Below are 18,448 nucleotides of genomic sequence, written 5' to 3' on the forward strand. Positions count from 1 at the left end.
TCACTTTTCCCTTGGTTGCAGTAAGATGCTTCCTAAGCCATGGGAACCTGGGGGGTTTCTCTGTGTCCCGCTGTTCCCTCATTTCCCATTAGGGAAGGTAAAGCTTCTTGTGGTTGAGGCTGCTTTCACCTTTTAGATGACTGGGCTTCACAGTGGTTGCTGGGCAGGCCCTGGCACTGTACTAAGTGAATTTTTCAAGTGAGAAATAAAGCAGATTGATAGGATTCACTCCGTTATTCAACAAATAAGGTTCTGGGCTATAGCATTCAATAATCTGATACAAATTCTCTTCTTCATGAAGCTCATGTTCCACTTGGGAGAAAGAACCCATAAGCAAGTTAACTGAGTGAATTTTATAGACTATTGGGAAGTGGAAAGAGCTGCTTTTTAGGAAAATAAAGGCTGTGTGGGTCAAGGGCATATGTACGTGCCCACGATGTTCTATACGGTGGTCAGAGTGGGCCTGGCCGGGAGCATGGCTTTAGGGCAGAGATGTGAGTGGGTGCTGGGATGGGATGGGTGGCGTCCTTGGGGAATAGCATTTCAGGTAGAGAGGGCATCTGGTGCAGAGAGGGGGCCCCATCTGGGGCAACGGAGGAGCAGCCAGGAGGCCGGCGAAGGGAGGGAGTGGCTGTCGGAAAGACGAGCTCCTGTGCAACACTGGGAGGCATTGGCATGTTCTCAGCGAAGGACTTGATTCACTTTTAGATGGACATTCTGGCTGTGTGGTGAGAGTAAAGGAGGGAGCCCGGGATGGGAGGATACACGCAGGACCAGGGGACAGTGCTTTTCACTGTCTGTGGTGTTGATGGAGTGCACAGTTCATGCTGTTTTCATCTGGGCCCCCAAACCCCAGGCTGCTGACCAGTACTAGCTTGCAGCCTGTTAGGAACCAGGCCCCACGGCAGGGCGCGAAGGAGTGAAGCTTCACCCGCCTCTCCTCATCACTTGCATTACTGCCTGAACCACCCCCACCTTTGGCAGATGTAGTGAATTCTTCCGTGATCCCGTCATGGAAGATGATTTCTTCTTCATAGAAGAAGAAATGAAAGATTTCTTCCATGATCCAGAAAGATCTGAGTAGAGTTCTTTTAAATCTAGTTCTTTTTAATCTGATTTTTTTTCCAGCTTTACTAAGATATAATTTGCATAACATTTATCTAAGTGTACAACTCAATTATTTTTTAGTAAGTTTACAGAGTTGTACACCCATCACCACAATCCAGCATTAGAACTTTTCTCCGTCACTCTAAAAGGTCCCTTGTATCCATTTATAGTCAGTCCCCATCCTCACCCCCAGCTGTAGGCAACCATTTGTCTATTTTCTGTCTCTGGGGATTTACCTTTTCTGAGCCTTTCATATAAATGAAATCATACAATATGTAGTCTTTATGTTTGATTTCTTTTATTTAGCATCCTCTTTTTAAGGTTCATGTATAACATAGCATATATCATTACATTTGTTTCTCTTTATTGTTGAATGGTGAATGGTATTTAACTGTATGGATTACCACATTTTGTTTATTTATTCATCAGCTGATGGATATTTGGATTATTAACACCTTTTGGCTATTAAGAATAATGCCTACTTTTTTCAGAAGTGCAGCCATAGGCAGGCAGATGAACGGTTCTCTGGAGTGAGTACACATGAGAATGATTTTGGTTTTGGGAGCATCTTTATAAACTTTGTGTTTTTCCTTTGCCCTTTTGTAAAACTGATGGATTAATGAATATTATTTGAGGCAGATAATAGCTAAGTGACCTTTCCATTGCCTGTTTCCTTATCTGTGAAGTAAGGATATTTATAGGTGTGGTGCTTGGCACACGGAATTGTAAGGATTTAGTAAGATAGTGAAGAGAATATGTGCAAGGAAACAGTTAATCTCCGCTATAACCCCGCTTCCCCCACTCATGTGTTATCTCTGAGGAAGTGGTAGGGCTGAGACAGACTATGTGAGGACCACCCTGCTTTCAGGAATGTGTGGTCTTATTGGAGAGAGGTGTGGAGTGCAGGTGAAGGAGCAGAGGCCAGGTGAACTCCTGGACCAGGCTAGCTGCGTGGGTCTCTCAGAAGGATTAGGACCTCAGCTTGGAGGAGGGGAGCAGGGAGGCTCCTAGAAGAGTCCGGGCAAATGGGAGACCCATATGCCTGGCTGGCTGGGGGTGGCTGGAAGAGATGGGTGTGGAGGTTGGCTTAGGGGCATATTGGGAGAATTGTAAAAGCCCATGTGGAACACTTGGATCTGTGTTTACTCCCTTGGGCAACGATGAATGTTTGGTGCCTGATTTCATGTTTATGAGGTGGGTATAGATGAGGGAGGTTGCAGATTTAGGGGTCTTTGGCCAGATTAGACCCATGAAATATTTTTTTGGAGGGGATTTCCCAGTCGTTTAAATTCATTCAGACAGTTCAGTTGCTCAGTTGTGTCTGATTCTTTGCAACCCCATGGACTGCAGCACGCCAGGCTTCTCTGTCCATCACCAACTCCCAGAGCTTACTCAAACTCATGTCCATTGAATCCGTGTTACCATGCAACCATCTCATCCTCTTGTTGTCTCCTTCTCCTCCTACTTTCAATCTTTCCCAGCATCAGGGTCTTTTCTGGTGAGTCAGTTCTTTGCATTAGGTGACCAGAGTATTGGAGTTTCAGCTTCAGCATCAGTCCTTCCAATGAATATTCAGGACTGATTTCCTTTAGGATGGACTCGTTGGATCTCCTTGCAGTCCGAGGGACTCACAAGAATCTTCTGCAACACCACAGTTCAAAAGCATAAACTCTTAGGCACTCAGCTTTCATTAGGAGAAGGCAATGGCAACCCACTCTAGTACTCTTGCCTGGAAAATCCCATTGGACGGAGGAGCCTGGTAGGCTACAGTCTATGGGGTCGTGAAGAGTCCGACACAACAGAGCAACTTCACTTTCACTTTTCACTTTCATGCATTGCAGAAGGAAATGGCAACCCACTCCAGTGTTCTTCCCTGAAGAATCCCAGGGATGGGGGAGCCTGGTGGGCTGCCATCTATGGGGTCGCACAGAGTTGGACACGACTGAAGCGACTTAGCAGCAGCAGCAGCTTCCATTATAGTCCAGCTCTCATACCCATCTATGACTACTGGAAAAACCATAGCTCTGATTAGATGGACCTTTGTCAGCAAAGTAATGTCTCTGCTTTTATGCTGTTTTGGTTGGTCATAGCTTTTCTTCCAAGGAGCAAGCGTCTTTTAGTTTCATGGCTGAAGTCACCATCTGCAGTGATTTTGGAGCCCAAGAATATAAAGTCTTTCACTGTTTCCACTGTTTCTCCATTTGTTTGCCATGAAGTGTTGGAACCGGATGCCATGATATTCGTTTTCTGAATGTTGAGTTTTAAGCCAACTTTTCCACTCTCCTCTTTTACTTTCATCAAGAGGCTTTTCAGTTCCTCTTCATTTTCTGCCATAAGGGTGACGTCATCTGCATTTCTCAGGTTATTGATATTTCTTCTGGCAATCTTGATTCCAGCTTGTGCTTCATCCAGCCCGGCATTTCACATGATGTACTGATGTACTCTGCATATAAGTTAAATAAGCAGGGTGACAGTATACAGCCTTGATGTACTCCTTTCCCAATTTGGGACCAGTCTGTTGTCCCATGTCTGTTTCTACCTGTTGCTTCTTGACCTGCATACAGATTTCTCAGAAAGCAGGTCAGGTGGCCTGGTATTCCCATCTCTTGAAGAATTTTCCACAGTTTGTTGTGATCTACACAGTCAAAGGCTTTGGTGTAATCAATAAAGCAGAAATAAATGTTTTTCTGGAGTTTAATGGATGTTGACAATTTGATCTCTGGTTCCTCTGCCTTTTCTAAATCCAGCTTGACCATCTGGAAGTTCACAGTTCACGTATTGCTGAAGCCTGGCTTGGATAATTTTGAGCATGACTTTACTAGCGTGTGAGATGAGTGCAATGGTGTGGTAGTTTGAGCATTCTTTGGCATTGCCCTTCTTTGTTATTGGAATGAGAACTGACCTTTTCCAGCCCTATGGCCACTGCTGAGTTTTCCAAATTTGCTGGCATATTGAGTGTATCAGTTTCACAGTATCATCTTTTAGGATTTGAAACAGCTCAACTGGAATTCCATCACCTCTACTAGCTTTGTTCGTAGTGATGCTTCTTAAGGCCCACTTGACTTCGCATTCCAGGATGTCTGGCTCTAGGTCAGTGATGACACCATCGTGATTATCTTGGTCATGAAGATCTTTTTTGTACAGTTCTTCTGTGTATTCTTGCCACCTCTTCTTAATATCTTCTGTTTCTGTTAGGTCCTTACCATTTCTGTCCTTTATTGAGCCCATCTTTGCATGAAATGTTCCCTTGGTATCTCTAATTTTCCTGAACAGATCTCTAGTCTTTCCCATTCTATTGTTTCCTCTGTTTCTTTGCATTGATCACTGAGGAAGGCTTTCTTATCTCTCCTTGCTGTTCTTTGGAACTCTGCATTCACATGGGCATTACCTCCTTTGCCTTTAGCTTCTCGTCTTTTCTCAGCTATTCGTAAGGCCTCCTCAGACAACCATTTTGCCTATTTGCATTTCTTTTTCTTGAGGATGGTCTTGATCACCGCCTCCTGTACAATGTCACGAACCTCTGTCCATAGTTTTCAGATAGTTGCCAGTGTTTAAAATCTGGAAATCTGGCCACACTAACCTTGATTCTCACATAAGGATCACATAAGCAGCACTTCTAGAGGAGTTCAGGTTTCCATGGTTACAAGGCTGCTTCATCTCTCCCTGCTGGAATTTGCCCCCAGTGGTCTAGAGCTGTGCTGGCCAGCATGGTAGCCATGTGTGGCTATTGAAAGTTACATTAAGTAAATTAATGTTTTAAGGAAAATTTAAAATTCTTTTTCCCATTCACATGTCACTTGCTCAGTAGCCTCCTATAGTTGGTGCCTACTGATTTGGACAATATAGATCTTGACGGAAAATTCCTGTCACTGCTAAAGGTTGTATTGGGCTGGTCCGGATTCTTAAACAAAGGCTACTGACTGCCTTGAACTGTGTTCAACCCTGGTCTCCTGGCCTCACTGGGCCTGTTAATGCTCTTATGTAAAATGAAGTGGTTTGAGATGGATGATCTGAAGTTTCTTTCTTTCTTTTAAACTGTTTATTTTTTGTTTGGCTGCACCAGGTCTTAGTTGCAGCATGTGGGTCTAGTTCCTTGACCAGGGATTGAAGCTGGCTCCTCTGCACTGGCAGCATGGAGTCTTGACCACTCCACCACTAGGGAAGTCCCTGAAGTTTCTTCCTCATGGCAAGACCTCAGTGTGTGGGCAACAACAGTAACAAGCCTGTCACTTCATTAGTTCCATTAATCTAACATCAGTTATTTATGTTTTGTGCTCAAAAACTGTCTCTGGAGGCCATTCCAGAAGAGGGATTTAAATTGTAGGCTGCTCAGTGGCATCTGGTTGGCATGGGTGTCCTAGGACTCCCTGGGTGGTGCTTTGAAGGACAGCAAGTTTGGGTGACTAATTCTCCAGTGTCACGTGAATACACAGGGTCATTGACTTTTATCACTCTGTTCTTGAGTATATGTGTTGTGCTTTTATTCTTGGAATTGAAAATGATCACATTGTAAGAGTTCTGTTAATTTTCTCCTTATTTAATAAGGTTGCAGTGTAGAGTCTTAAAATAACTACAACAATAAAAAATGTATAGAGGGAGCATCCTGTAGCCCCTTAGGGCACCTCGCACATTAAGGTAAAAATAATGCTGGGGACTTCCTTGGTGGTCCAGTGGTTACCTTGCTTCCTGGTCACCTTGCTTCCACTGCACTGGACGCAGGCTGTATCCCTGGTTGAGGAACTAAGATCCTGCAAGCCACATGGCATGGCAAAAAAAAAAAAGTGGGAATCAAGTGTACAGTGTGTGTTCTTTTAGAGAACTCATCCTAAGGAGGTAACGTGTTGAAGTGTGTATTCGTCGAAGTATTGATTAAAATAATGACTGTCGGTAGGGGCTTGGCGGATTGGTCCATTGATCCTGATGCCTGTATACAACAGGATAGCATCCAGCCACTGAAATTGGGGTTGTAGATCGCTTTGTATTGATTTGGGGCTAATTCCATGGCATATGAACCCATTTATATAAAATCATAGCACACACACGTGCATATGTGTGCACGCAAGATGTCTTGAGGGATAGTCATCAGAATATTGGTACTTGGGGGACTTCCCTGGTGGTCCAGTGGTTAAGACTCTATGCTTCCACTGTAGGGGCCTTGGGTTTGATCCCTGGTCGAACTTAATATCCTGCATGCCTCATGGTGTGGCTAAAAGAAGAAGAAGAGGACTATTGACAGTTGGGTGATGAGATTTCAGGCCCTTCACTTTCTTCTTTGGGGTTACGACCCCCCGTCCCCGGACTGTTCTGCTCTTTCCTCAGTGGGCTGTGCTTTGTTGTTTTTGTTTTTTTTGAAAGTGTTGCTCTGGAGACTTTCCTGGTGGTCCAGTGGTTAAAAATCCACCTGCCAATTTAGGCAAGACAGGTTCGATCCCTGGTCTTGAAAGATCCCACATAGCTTGGAGCGACTAAGCCTGTGGACCCCAACTACTGAGCCTGCACTCTAAAGCCCGTGAGTCACAACCGCTGAGCCTGTGTGCCACACTTGTTGAAGCCCTTGCATCCTAGAGCACGCACGGCGCAGCAGGAGAAGCCACTGCAACTAGAGAATAGCCCCTGCAAAGACCCAGCACAGCCAGAAATTAAAAAAAAAAATGTGCTGTTCTCATAAAGAAGGGAACAGACACTTATTGAGTGCCTTCAGCATATCAGGCATTTTGTTAAAACCTTTAACCTTCCTGTGCACTCTTTGAGGTAAATATGTGGTTATTCTGACTTCATGGATGAAGTGTGTGAGGCCTGGAAATTGAGCATCTCTGTTGGACAGTAGATGTGGTACAGTAGGGATTCACACCCAGATCTGTGCTCACAACGCCCTTGGACTTTTTCCTGTTTGGGGCATTATCAGAGCATCAAACATGTTTGGAGCTGAGACCAGCTCTATCTCTGGCATTGGCAGGGGAGAAATGTGACCAGCTTAAGGTCTTCAGCTAGCTCGAGAAAGACAAAGAAGACTAAAAAATGGGGTTTTGTGATACTGTGGTTATGCTGTAGTGAGACTGACCTTGATCAAGTTAGGAGGCTTTTCTTTTTCAGTTCAATTACTGTGGACTTTATTACCTTAGGTAAGTCTCTTTACCTCTTTTAAAATTTTCCTTATTTTCAAAATAAGGGTAATATGTTCCACATCTCAGGTTATTTTGAGATTATTCCGATTCATCCAAAAGTACCTTAAAAACAATAAAGTACAATATAAGTGCAGTATAATTCTGTTACTCCAGCTAATCCAGTCTTCCATGACTCAGAAAGTGACCTGTTCTTCTTTGTCCCTTATGGACTTTTTTTTTTTTGAGGACAAAAAATGAAAGTATTTCTTTCTCTGTCATTAAGCGGATATGATTGTGGTTTGAGAACTGTGGTAGATCCCATTTTGGGGCTTTGACTTGTAGTTTGTAAGTAAGTAAGGTACTTGGACAAGAGGTCCCAGCCACTTGTCAGACTTACATGTAGGTCGAGTGGTCTAGGTCACTCCCACTTTTCTAGTTTTAAAAACCTTAAAAATAATTGGAACTGTATATAGAAGGTGCACAGTGTACAAAGTCACAGTTTAATGAGTTGTCCTGAAGCTAGCAGCTGTTTGATTGCTCCTCAGGACAAGAATTGGAGTATTGCCAGCGCTCCCCAAAGTTACCACTCTCCTAACATTTGTGGCATCACTCTCTTACTTTTCTTTTTAGTTTTATCATCTAAATATGCACCTTAAAATTAGAGTTTATGTTTGTATATATTTGGCATCTGGCCTTTTCACTCACTGTTGGATATATCTGTATTGTTGAGGGTAGCTTTGATTTATTTATTTTGATTGTTTATTGTTCTCCCTAGCATGAAAACCGCAACTTTCACATTCTACAGTAGGTGGGCATCCGGATTTCTAGTTTTTGGCTGTTGTGGATGGGGCTGCTCTGAGCATTTTTGTGCATTTCACCTGTTGTACCTGTGCGTGCATTTCTGTTGGGCATATGCCTAACAGAAGGGGGAGAAGGGGACGACAGAGAATGAAATGTTTGGATGACATCACTGACTCAATGGACATGAGTTTGAGTGAACTCCGGGAGTTGGTGATGCACAGGGGAGCCTGGTGTGCTGCAGTCCGTGTGGTTGCAAAGGGTCAGACACGACTGAGCAACTGTGCTGCCTAGCAGTGGGATAGCTGCATATGTGTACCTTCACATTGGGAGCTATGCCAAGATGTTTTCTAAAGTGTTGGTTGTACCAGGTTATATTCCTCCCAGCACATGTGAGAGGTTCCATGGTAACATATTCTTGTCAACATTTGGTCTGTGGGTCTTTAATTTTAGCCATGCAGGGAGTATGTAGTAGTCTCATATTTTATTGGGTTGATCAAAAAGTTCATTTGTGATTTTCCATAAGATCTTACAGAAAAAACAAAATGAACTTTTTGGCCAGTCCAGTAACTTGTGTTTCTCTGACAAGTAATCGAGGTTGAACAACTTTTCATATATTTATGAACATTGATATCTTTTGTGAAGGGCCTGTTCAAATATTTTGCCCACTTTTCTACTGGGTTGTCTATTGATTGGGCTTGTAGATGATCTCTATGTATCCCAGAATCAAGCCTGTTGTTGTTGTTTTTGTTTTATTAATATTGTTTTCCAATACTTCATGACTTGCCTTTTACTTTCTTAGGATATTTCAGTGTACCATGGTCCCTGATTTTAATATGGTCCTGTGCATGGATTTCTCTTTTAATGGTTTATTGTCTATTGTGTCCTGATATTTCCCCATCTGGGGATCATGAAGCTGTTTTCTGATGTCACTTTTTGAAAGCTTTATTGTGGTGTTTTCCACACTTAAATCTGAAACCAGGAGTTCATTTTTATGTATGGATTGAGATAGAAGTCAGTTGCTTTTTTATTCCAGATGGATATTCAGTTGACCCAGGGTTCTCAGTCCGGTGTAATGCCTACTTTGTCATAGAGAAAGGGCCCATCTATGCACAAGTCTGTTTCTGTCCTCTCTTCTGTAGTAAATCTTGAGTTTCTGTGGGAGTGAGTTTTACCGTCTTGTGTCCTGCCCTTTGCATTTCCACATAGATTTTGGAATCAGCTTGTGAACTTCCTAAAGATAACTTACAGTTGGGATTTTGAGTGAAATTTTGTATGTAGATCAATTTGGGAAAAATGGAAATTTTGCAGTATTGAGTATTCCAATCTGTAGTTTCTCCCTCCATTTATTTTAGTAATTTTTAATTTTTTTTTATTACTCTGTAGCTTTGGGAGTAGAGAATTATTTTGGCTAGATTTATTCTTAGGTGTTAATTTTTATGCAATTAAAAATGGAAACTTGAAAAATTTCCTTTCTAACTTATTGTTAGTATAGAAAAGTAGTTGATTTTTTTTTTTTTCCTTTTTGGTATATTGACTTTGTATTAATCAGTCTTGCTAAACTCACTTATACTCTACCTGTGGATCTTGATTTTCTACTTATAATTTGACAGTTTTGCTTCTCTGTTTTGTATCTTTCATTTTTTCCCTTGCCATAAAGCTTTAGTGAGGACTTTAGATACAGTATTGAAAAGAAGATGTAGAATGGACTTTTTGTCCTGTTCCCCATGTCAAAGCGAAAGCTTTCAGTATTTCATCAATTATGATGTTCAGTTTGACCCTTGGATTAAAATCTGACTATTTCCACCATTTAGCTGTTGGGAATAATGCTGCTCAGAATGTGAGTGTTCAAGTATTTATTGGAATCCTTGCTTTTATGTATTTGGGGTTTATATCTAGAAGTGGATTTGCTGGATCACATGGTAATTCTGTGTTTAATTTTTGGGGGAGCTTCCATACCGTTTTCCACAGTGACTGTAGCGACTGTACATTCCTACCAACAATGAATGCAGAGTCCCAGTTTCCCCACATTCTCACCAACACTTGTTGTTTTCTGTTTATTGTTTTTGTATTTGGGGTATACTAGGGACCCAGGTGGGTGTCAGCTCTTGCTTCTGGTCTCTGCTTGCTGACCTCTTCTTGTGAACTCCATTGAAACTTACGTTAATTCTGTTTTCTCTATGCTTAGTCTCTTACCTACTGTTTTGAATTTTCCATCCTTTTGTTTCTCTGGACTTCATTGTGGAATTTTTCTGCAGACTTTCCTGTTCAATTCCCTCTTCATCTATATGTTTTTAAGTCCATCCATCCATTACTTAATTTTGGACATTGCATTGTTTGGTTCTTTTAAAAATTTGTGCTACTTTTCAAAAGTAATCACCTCTCCCCCTAATTTTAATCTTAAGTATTTTGTGTTCTTGTGCATAGGAAGAATTATTCTGCTACTCATTATTCTCACATGGATCTTCATTTCTGCAAGTTTTTGTTTGTAGTTGTCCTGCGTGCCTGATTATCTTTGGTTGTGCTTTGGACATTGTGTTTGAGAATTGTTTATAGAAGTAAATTGAGGACTAAACTAGAATTATGTTCTCTCCATCCAGAAATGATTTGTGCTTTTATCTTCCAGGGGGTTTAGGGCACCAGCAATCTAATAAAATCATTTCTATCTGCTGTCAGGGATTGGTATTTTTCTAGGTCACCCAGTTTCTTGAAAATTGGTCTGCAGTACATCTGGAGGCTGTTTTATTTCCAGTTCACTCTCCAAATGTATAGCATTTGTATTTCCAACCCAAAGTGTAGGGGGTTGTTTGAGGTCTCTGGAATGTATGTTCTAGATCCAAGTGGTATCACAAGTAATTCTCAGTGTCTTGTTGCCCCTTTCCAGTATATAAACAGCCCTGGAGCAAAGGTAGACCGTTTACTGCAGGCTTATCTCTCTGGATTTTAGTTTTCTTATGTTTTGTGACCTGGTAGTTTTTCTGTGCCTTCTTAGTTCTCCAGTGTTTCCAAGCAGATGTACTTTTATGTGAAATTCCGCATTTGTAGTTGTTTTTAGCATGAGGGGTGGCCTGAGTTAGTCAGCCATTATTACCTCCTTTTAAAAGTTATAGGATAAAGGAACTGTGTTAGCCCTGAACACATCTGTTCCAAACTAATTCATTGACACGACTGAGCGACTGAACTGAACTTCTGAAACTGAGTTAGTAAAGTAGGGGTTTATTATCACTTACCATGAATCCAGTATCATGTTGTACATTATGGAAGTAAGGAAATACCAGACATTGTATTCCTTACATTCAAGGACATTTAGCGGGGGACACAAAACATAAACTTAAAATTAGATAGAATTTTGGAGGAGACAAGGGTCATGCAGGATTGCTGGTTTAGTGAAAACTATGGATAGAGTGAGGGGTGTGAGCTGACCCTCTCTCTGCCTCTGCCCTTCTCTCCTGGCCATCTTCCCATGGTGGGCACAGTGCCCTGTCACTCCCTGCTGTACATTGCAGCTCTTCTTTTGCTCCTGTACTGTATTTAAGACGTGTCTGAGGCCCTTCTGGAGCTGCCTCCCCTGCCCCCTCCCAAGTCCTCAGGCTCCAGCTGTTCCACTCTTCCCACCTTCGCACCTCACTCTTCTCTCTGCTGGGAGGTCTTTTCTTCCTTTGGTATGAGGCCAATTCTCCACAGCTTATTAGCCTTGTGCAGTTCAACCCCTCTGGAAAGCCTCCTCTGTCAGCCCGGGACCTCTCCCCAAGAATCCTAGGCGTGGCCTCCACTGATCTGAATTAGTACGTTTGGCCCCTGCACTGGCAGTGACCATGATTTGGGGCTAACAGCTATTGTGTGGGTCATCTGGCCCTTTCCATGCACCAAGCACTATTTCAAGCACTTCATGTACACACAGTGACCTTCGCTATAGCTGTTACTATGTCCCCATTTAACAGGTCAGAAAACTGAGGCACAGAGAGGCTTCACAGCTCTTAATTAGAGTTGTCTTCTGGGCAGTGACTTTATTCATTTCTCCCTTTCTTCATTAGGGAAATGGAAATGTAGGAGAAGGGCCTGAACTATGAAGATAAACATTTGTGGGTTGCCTCTCCTTTCCTGCCCCCACTGGGGCCGTGACTAAGGGTGAAATAGACAAGTGTGTGTGGGGGGATTTGTTTTTCCGTGAAGGTGCCTGGGACTGTGCTCTGGACTCCCCCAGTCTATTTGGGTGGGAATTTTGGGGAACATTGTTGCCTAGGATTTAGTTAGGCCTGCTCTGGTCGGATCTGGCAGTAAATCTCCATCCTGGAAAAGTTTAAAGTTTGTTTTCCCAAATTCCACAAGTGGGTAAACTGACATGGGCTGTCATATTTGAAAAGACCATAGTCCTCTTTCATCACAGTCTTGTGGGAATTCTGAAGGGAGGTGGTGGGAACTGAAGCCCGTCATTAATATTTCTGTAATGAATAGCACTCCCCCCTCCAGCCAGTGGTGCACCCAGACACATGCGTAGGATTTCATCAGGGAAAAGCCAGTTCCTAATAATTGAGAGTTTGCTCTTTTTTTGAAAAATAAAATTTTTAGGACAGTTTTAGATTTACAGAAGAATTGCAAAGATAGTAGAGTCTTCCATGTATCTATCCCACATGGAGCCTCCCCATCATATATCATTGTTTAACACTCAGTCCAGTTCAGTCGTCAGTCGTGTCCGACTCTCAACGACCCCAAGAACCACAGCACGCCAGGCCTCCCTGTCCATCACCATCTCCCGGAGTTCACTCAAACTCATGTCCACAGAGTTAGTGATGCCATCCAGCCATCTCATTCCCTGTCGTCCCCTTCTCCTCCCACCCCCAATCCCTCCCAGCATCAGAGTCTTTTCCAGTGAGTCAACTTGTCGCATGAGGTGGCCAAAGTATTGCAGTTTCAGCTTTAGCATCAGTCCTTCCAGTGAACACCCAGGACTGATCTCCTTTAGAATGGACTGGTTGGATCTCCTTGCAGTCCAAGGGACTCTCAAGAGTCTTCTCCAGCACCACAGTTCAAAAGCATCAATTCTTCGGCGATCAGCTTTCTTCACAGTCCAACTCTCACATCCATACATGACCACGGGAAAAACCATAGCCTTGACTAGACGGACCTTGGTTGGCAAAGTAATGTCTCTGCTTTTTAATATGCTATCTAGGTTGGTCATAACTTTCCTTCCAAGGAGTAGGCGTCTTTTAATTTCATGGCTGCAATCAGCATCCGTAGTGATTTTGGAGCCCAAAAAAATAAAGTCGGACACTGTTTCCACTGTTTCTCCATCTACTTCCCATGAAGTGATGGGACCAGATGCCATGATCTTTGTTTTCTGAATGTTGAGCTTCAAGCCAACCTTTTCACTCTCCTCTTTCACTTTCATCAAGAGGCTTTTTAGTTCCTCTTCACTATGGTGCATTTGTTGAAGTTAATAAAGCAATATTGATAGGTTGTGATTAACTGAAGTCCATAGTTTATTCAGGTCTTTTAAAATTTTATCTAATGTCCTTTATCTATTCTAGGCTTCCATTTAGGATTTGTTGTTTTAGTCGCTAAGTCATGTACAACTCTTTTGCGATCCCCTGGACTGTAGCCCACCAGTCTCTTCTGTCCATGGGATTTCCCAGGCAAGAAGACTGAAGTGGGTTGCCATTTCCTCCTCCAGGGAATCTTCTCAACCCAGGGATCTAACCTGCTTCTCTTGCATTGGCAGGCATGACCTAGGAAGCTCACACTCCTCTTTAATTGTCTCCTAGGCTTCTCTTGGCAGTGACAAGGAAGAAGGAAATTTGACTTACCTTCTTTTTGCTGACTTTGATGGTTTTGAGATGTATTGGTAAGATATTTTGTAGGCTGTCCCTCTGTGGGGATCTGATATTGTTATTAGACTGGGCTTGTGGGTCTTCAGGCTAAGGATCATAGACCTAAAGCCCCGTTTTATCACATACCAGGCATACACACCTCCAGCCTGATGTATGGCTGTTGATGTTGACCTTGATGATCTGCCTGCGGTACCAGTACCCTTTGTCAAGCTTTTCCCATTGTACTGTTACTCCCCCTACTCTTAGGTACCCCCCCTGATCTTTAGGGCTTTGAAAGGAAATGAATGCACGTGATTCCTCATCTTCTGTAGCTCATAAAAGAAGTTATTAAAGTGTGTGTTTTTTTTTTTTTTTTTACTGTTATAGGCTTTTAAAAAAACCTGTCACAAAACAATGCTCTCTTTATACAAAAATTAAAAAATTATGCCCTTTTAATATCTTCAAGTCGCCAGTCCCTTACAAGGACAGTTTTGATTCCTTTGTTTTGAAACAGTGACTTTAAAGGTGTTTTTACTTTTCAGTTCAGTTCAGTCGCTGAGTCGTGTCCGACTCTTTGCGATCCCATGAATCACAGCACGCCAGGCCTCCCTGTCCATCACCAACTCCCGGAGTTCACTCAAACTCATGTCCATCAATCTGGTGATGCCATCCATCCATCTCATTCTCTGTCGTCCCCGTCTCCTCCCGCCCCCAATCCCTCCCAGCATCAGTGAGTCAACTCGTCACATGAGGTGGCCAAAGTATTGGAGTTTCAGTTTCAGCCTCAGTCCTTCCAATGAACACCCAGGATTGATCTCCTCTAGAATGGACTGGTTGGATCTCCTTGCAGTCCAAGGGACTCTCCAGAGTCTTCTCCAGCACCACAGTTTAAAAGCATCAGTTCTTCTGGTCGCTAAACCTTGCAAGGGCAGGCAGATGCAAGGAGTCATTATATCACTATCTGACATAGCTTCAGGATAATTAGAATTACCGCAGTTTTATTCGTTGGTTCTGTATAAACACCGGACCGTGCCCCAGGTCGTTTCTGAACTATGTTTAATAAAGTTGCACAATGCAAAAATGCTTCCTACAGAGCGACTCACACACACATAAACACACACACACATAGACACACGCCTTGTAGGGCTCTCGTCTTAATGATAGAGCGAGGTGGCAAGGGCGAGTTGGGGGCGGGGGTTAAGAATCCCTGGTGGCTCAGAGGTTAAAGCATCTGCCTCCAATGCGGGAGGACCCGGGTTCGATCCCTGGGTCGGGAAGATCCCCTGGAGAAGGAAACGGTAACCCACTCCAGTATTCTTGCCTGGAGAATCCTATGGACGGAGAAGCCTGGTAGGCGACAGTCCATGGGGTCACAAAGAGTCGGACACGACTGAGCGACGGAACGGAAGAGTCACGTTATCTGTGTAATTGTAGAAGAGAACACAGGTACCCTACAAACCGGGTACCTGTGTTCTCTTTTACTTTGGTGCGAGCAGGTGCCAGGCGCGGGTGTTACTTGCTCAGCAGTGTTTGACTGTATGTAGTCAGCCAGGCTCTTTTGTCCACGGGATTCTCAGGGTTAAGAGTAGTGGAGGCTCTTCTGTAGTTCAGGCGGCAGAATAAGACAAAGAAAGGAACAGTAGGGGCTTATGTAGTTCTTGGGAAAGCGTGTGGGTTGTGGAAAACTCATAACTCCATTTTGTCAGCTCGAAGCGCCACCTAGGGGCTTTCGCTGTCATTGCATATTACACCTTAAGAAACTGTTCTTATAACAAAACGTGGAAAAAAAGATTTTTCTTTTTTCCAAAAATTGCACCGTGATAAAGCTGGGCTTTAGCCGGTGCGGGTGTGTTGCATAGGCGTTAGCAGTACTGTCCTCGCTAGGCGCTCATCGGACAGTAGCGCAACCCCAAGAAAAGGATGGTTGGCGGAGCGCTCCAGTGCGGCGCGAGTAGTAGGCGCCAACACTGGGTTGGCTTGTGGCGACTAATTCACCAGTGCCACCGCAGCCGCCCGGCAGCCGGTGAACCTCCGCTGATCACGGCTTCCGAAGCTCGCCACCAACACTTCGTTTTCGAAGGTGGAAGGTCGCAAAGAGGCCTTTCAGTGGTACCCAGAAGGCCACGCGCCGGCCGCGAGCTGTTTTGCATACGCGCGCCCTGACGGGGCGGGGCCTTGGCGGGAGCGCCCGCCCTCCTGGGCTGGCGCTCGGAGCCGGCTCGCGGCGTCGGTGTTTGAGTGGCGTCTCGCCGCAGGCGCTCTCGTATTAGCTCCGCAAACAGCCCTTTCGGACAAGAGCGGCCCTCTTCCTGATAGCCAGCTTCACGGCTCGGCGCTCGCTGGGGCTCCAGGGCCGCGTCTGAGCCAGAGATGCGGGGGGCGCGCCTGCAGCCGGCGGGCCAGGGCGCCGAGCACGCCATGGGCCGCTGACAAGAGCCTGCTGTTTGCCGTTGCAGGTGGTTCTCCTGGGCATGGACATCCTGTCCGCGCTGGTCACCCGGCTGCAGGATCGGTTCAAGGCGCAGATCGGTACAGGTGAGCTCTCTCCTTCTCCCATCTAGGCCTTCACTGGGAACCCTGCACTTGGCTGTACCCCATAGCCAGCCCTCGTTCAGCCCCCAACCTTTTCCTTCTCGCCCCCTCCCCGGCTCGCCCCCACCCCCTCCTGCTTGTGTAGATGCTGCTCCGCTGCCCTCGGTCCCCGCGTGGGCACGCCTGGATGTGCCGCCTCCCGTACCTGCTGGCATCCCCTGGCCTCCTTTCCATACCTTTCTGCTGTCTTTTTCCATCCTCCTATTTTAGTACTAGCTATTACTTTTATTTCTTATGCCAATTAGCCATCATGCTGTGGTGCCAACCAAACCCTGTTTGCCTCTGACCCTTCTCTTGGAGAGGCATTGCCTTTTCTCTTTGAGAGTCTTACAGATCCAACGCAGTTGTATTTTTAAACAGTTTATTGGTACTATGACCATTTTCACTTTGGTTGGCAGTGTCATTTCAAGTGTGTGGTAAATGATCACTTTTATTTTGAAGGGAAAACAGTGTCAGAATAATGAAATAAAAATAACATCAGGTTTCAAAGGTTAAGAGACGATTTTATTCCCAACCTCTGGGCTTTCATAATAACAAAACAAGCCCTAACCCTTTCCTTTTAGCATTTATGGTTACAACAGTTACACCTATATTTGTGCATTTCTGTTAACTTTCTCGTCAATGTTCATGTTTAGATAAAGTCATGAGCTCTTCCCACTCTGCCATAAGCCATGTATCTGCAAATAAAAATCCCTCTTACTTTTATTAATGATTATTTAATACCAAATTAAATGGAATGTCCAGGATTATTTTCTGTAAAAGAAATTTCTAATAGACTTAGAAGAAGCAAAGTGAGTTGACCTCTGACATCCAAGTGTCCTTGGAACAGCAGCGATAGCCCACCTAAGCTGTGGGGAGGAAGGACAGGTGGAGAGCTGCATTCTGTCTGATGAGCATGCAGAGATGTTATGTAAAATGAAAAGCAGACTGAGCCTTAAGTGTCTCTTCTTCCACCCCCGAGCAGGTGCACTGGGGCCTCTCTCTCTTACCTGGATTTCCTTTTGTGTTGACTCTTTCCTGCCTAGGTCTTCCATCGACATCCATTTTAATAACATTCCAGCATCTTAAAAACACACTGGGAACTGCCCAGAGGAAGGTGGCATAAGGAAGAAGACAAATAGTGTGTCCATGCAAAGGATGTTTGCAAATTCTCATAGGAGTTCCCGTGAATTTGAGCAGGAGGAGATTTACAGGGGTTGGTGGGTGTAGAGTGATGTGCATCATTTAGGCCAGGATTTTGAGATACCTTGTTAATTGAAATACCCACAGTTGGTGACTTCGGGCCACCAGAGTAGGTTTTCATTTGATCAAGTTGCATTTTAATTTCCAGTGCTGCCGAGTTTAATAGACAGACTGGGAGATGCTAAAGACTCTGTGAGGGAGCAAGACCAGGCCCTGCTGCTGAAGATCATGGATCAGGCTGCTAATCCCCAGGTGAGACTGGTCTGTTCTTAAAATGTCCATGGGTTTCAGAGAAAAGAAATTTATGGTATTTCATCTGGCCTCTCTTACCCCCCATAGGATATTTACAGAGGGTGTACCTTTGAATAAATTAGTGAACTTAACATGGGTATGGAGTGCTTGGTTTAATTTCTTAGACTCAAGCTCATTTATGTAATTGACTCTTTGTGTCTCTGAAAAGATGCAGCTGTGATGTCAGGGCCATCAGCAGCCTGGCTGCAGCCCTGGCCTGTGTCTGCTGGTGAGCTGGGCTGCTGGGATGGACAGCCAGGGATATAGCTCTGTCTTACTGGTCCAGCTGTCCATTGTTGGGGGGTGGGGCACGGTGAGCCGGTGTGAGGAGAAACTTTCCCAGGGAAGGTAAAACGTGGACTAGCCTGGGAAGCAGAGCAGGTTAGAGGGTGGGGTGGGCACAGCTCTTCAGGCCGAGAGAGCAGCGTGAGTGGGCGACCTTTGGTAAGTCACCCAGCCTCTTCTGCTTCATTTTCTTCACCCGGTAACTGGGGACAGTCTTACCTCTTTTTCAGGGTTGTCGGGAAAATTAAATGCAATTACATAAAGGAATGTGTTTTGAAAGGT

At 44.3% G+C, this 18,448-nt stretch overlaps 1 protein-coding gene and 1 non-coding gene across 6 annotated transcripts in view; one reads left to right on the forward strand and one right to left on the reverse strand.

The window, feature by feature from the left end:
• The window catches only part of CLASP1 (cytoplasmic linker associated protein 1), a 279,111-nt gene that overhangs the window by 82,394 nt on the left and 178,269 nt on the right, over nt 1-18,448 (forward strand). For all 5 annotated transcript variants that reach the window (XM_088828824.1, XM_055398059.2, XM_055398061.2 and 2 more), the window contains exons 3-4: nt 16,273-16,351; nt 17,739-17,842. In XM_088828824.1, coding sequence (XP_088684950.1) covers nt 16,273-16,351; nt 17,739-17,842 — 183 coding nt within the window. The remainder of the gene's footprint in view (nt 1-16,272; nt 16,352-17,738; nt 17,843-18,448) is intronic.
• On the reverse strand, nt 15,616-15,741 carry LOC129538770 (U4atac minor spliceosomal RNA). Its single transcript, XR_008682310.1, has one exon. It is a non-coding gene; the product is annotated as a U4atac minor spliceosomal RNA (small nuclear RNA).

This window comes from Moschus berezovskii, chromosome 2, assembly GCF_049115385.1.
Source record: "Moschus berezovskii isolate FMDL1 chromosome 2, NW_MosBer_1.0, whole genome shotgun sequence".
In the NCBI taxonomy this organism is placed as follows: Eukaryota; Metazoa; Chordata; class Mammalia; order Artiodactyla; family Moschidae; genus Moschus; species Moschus berezovskii.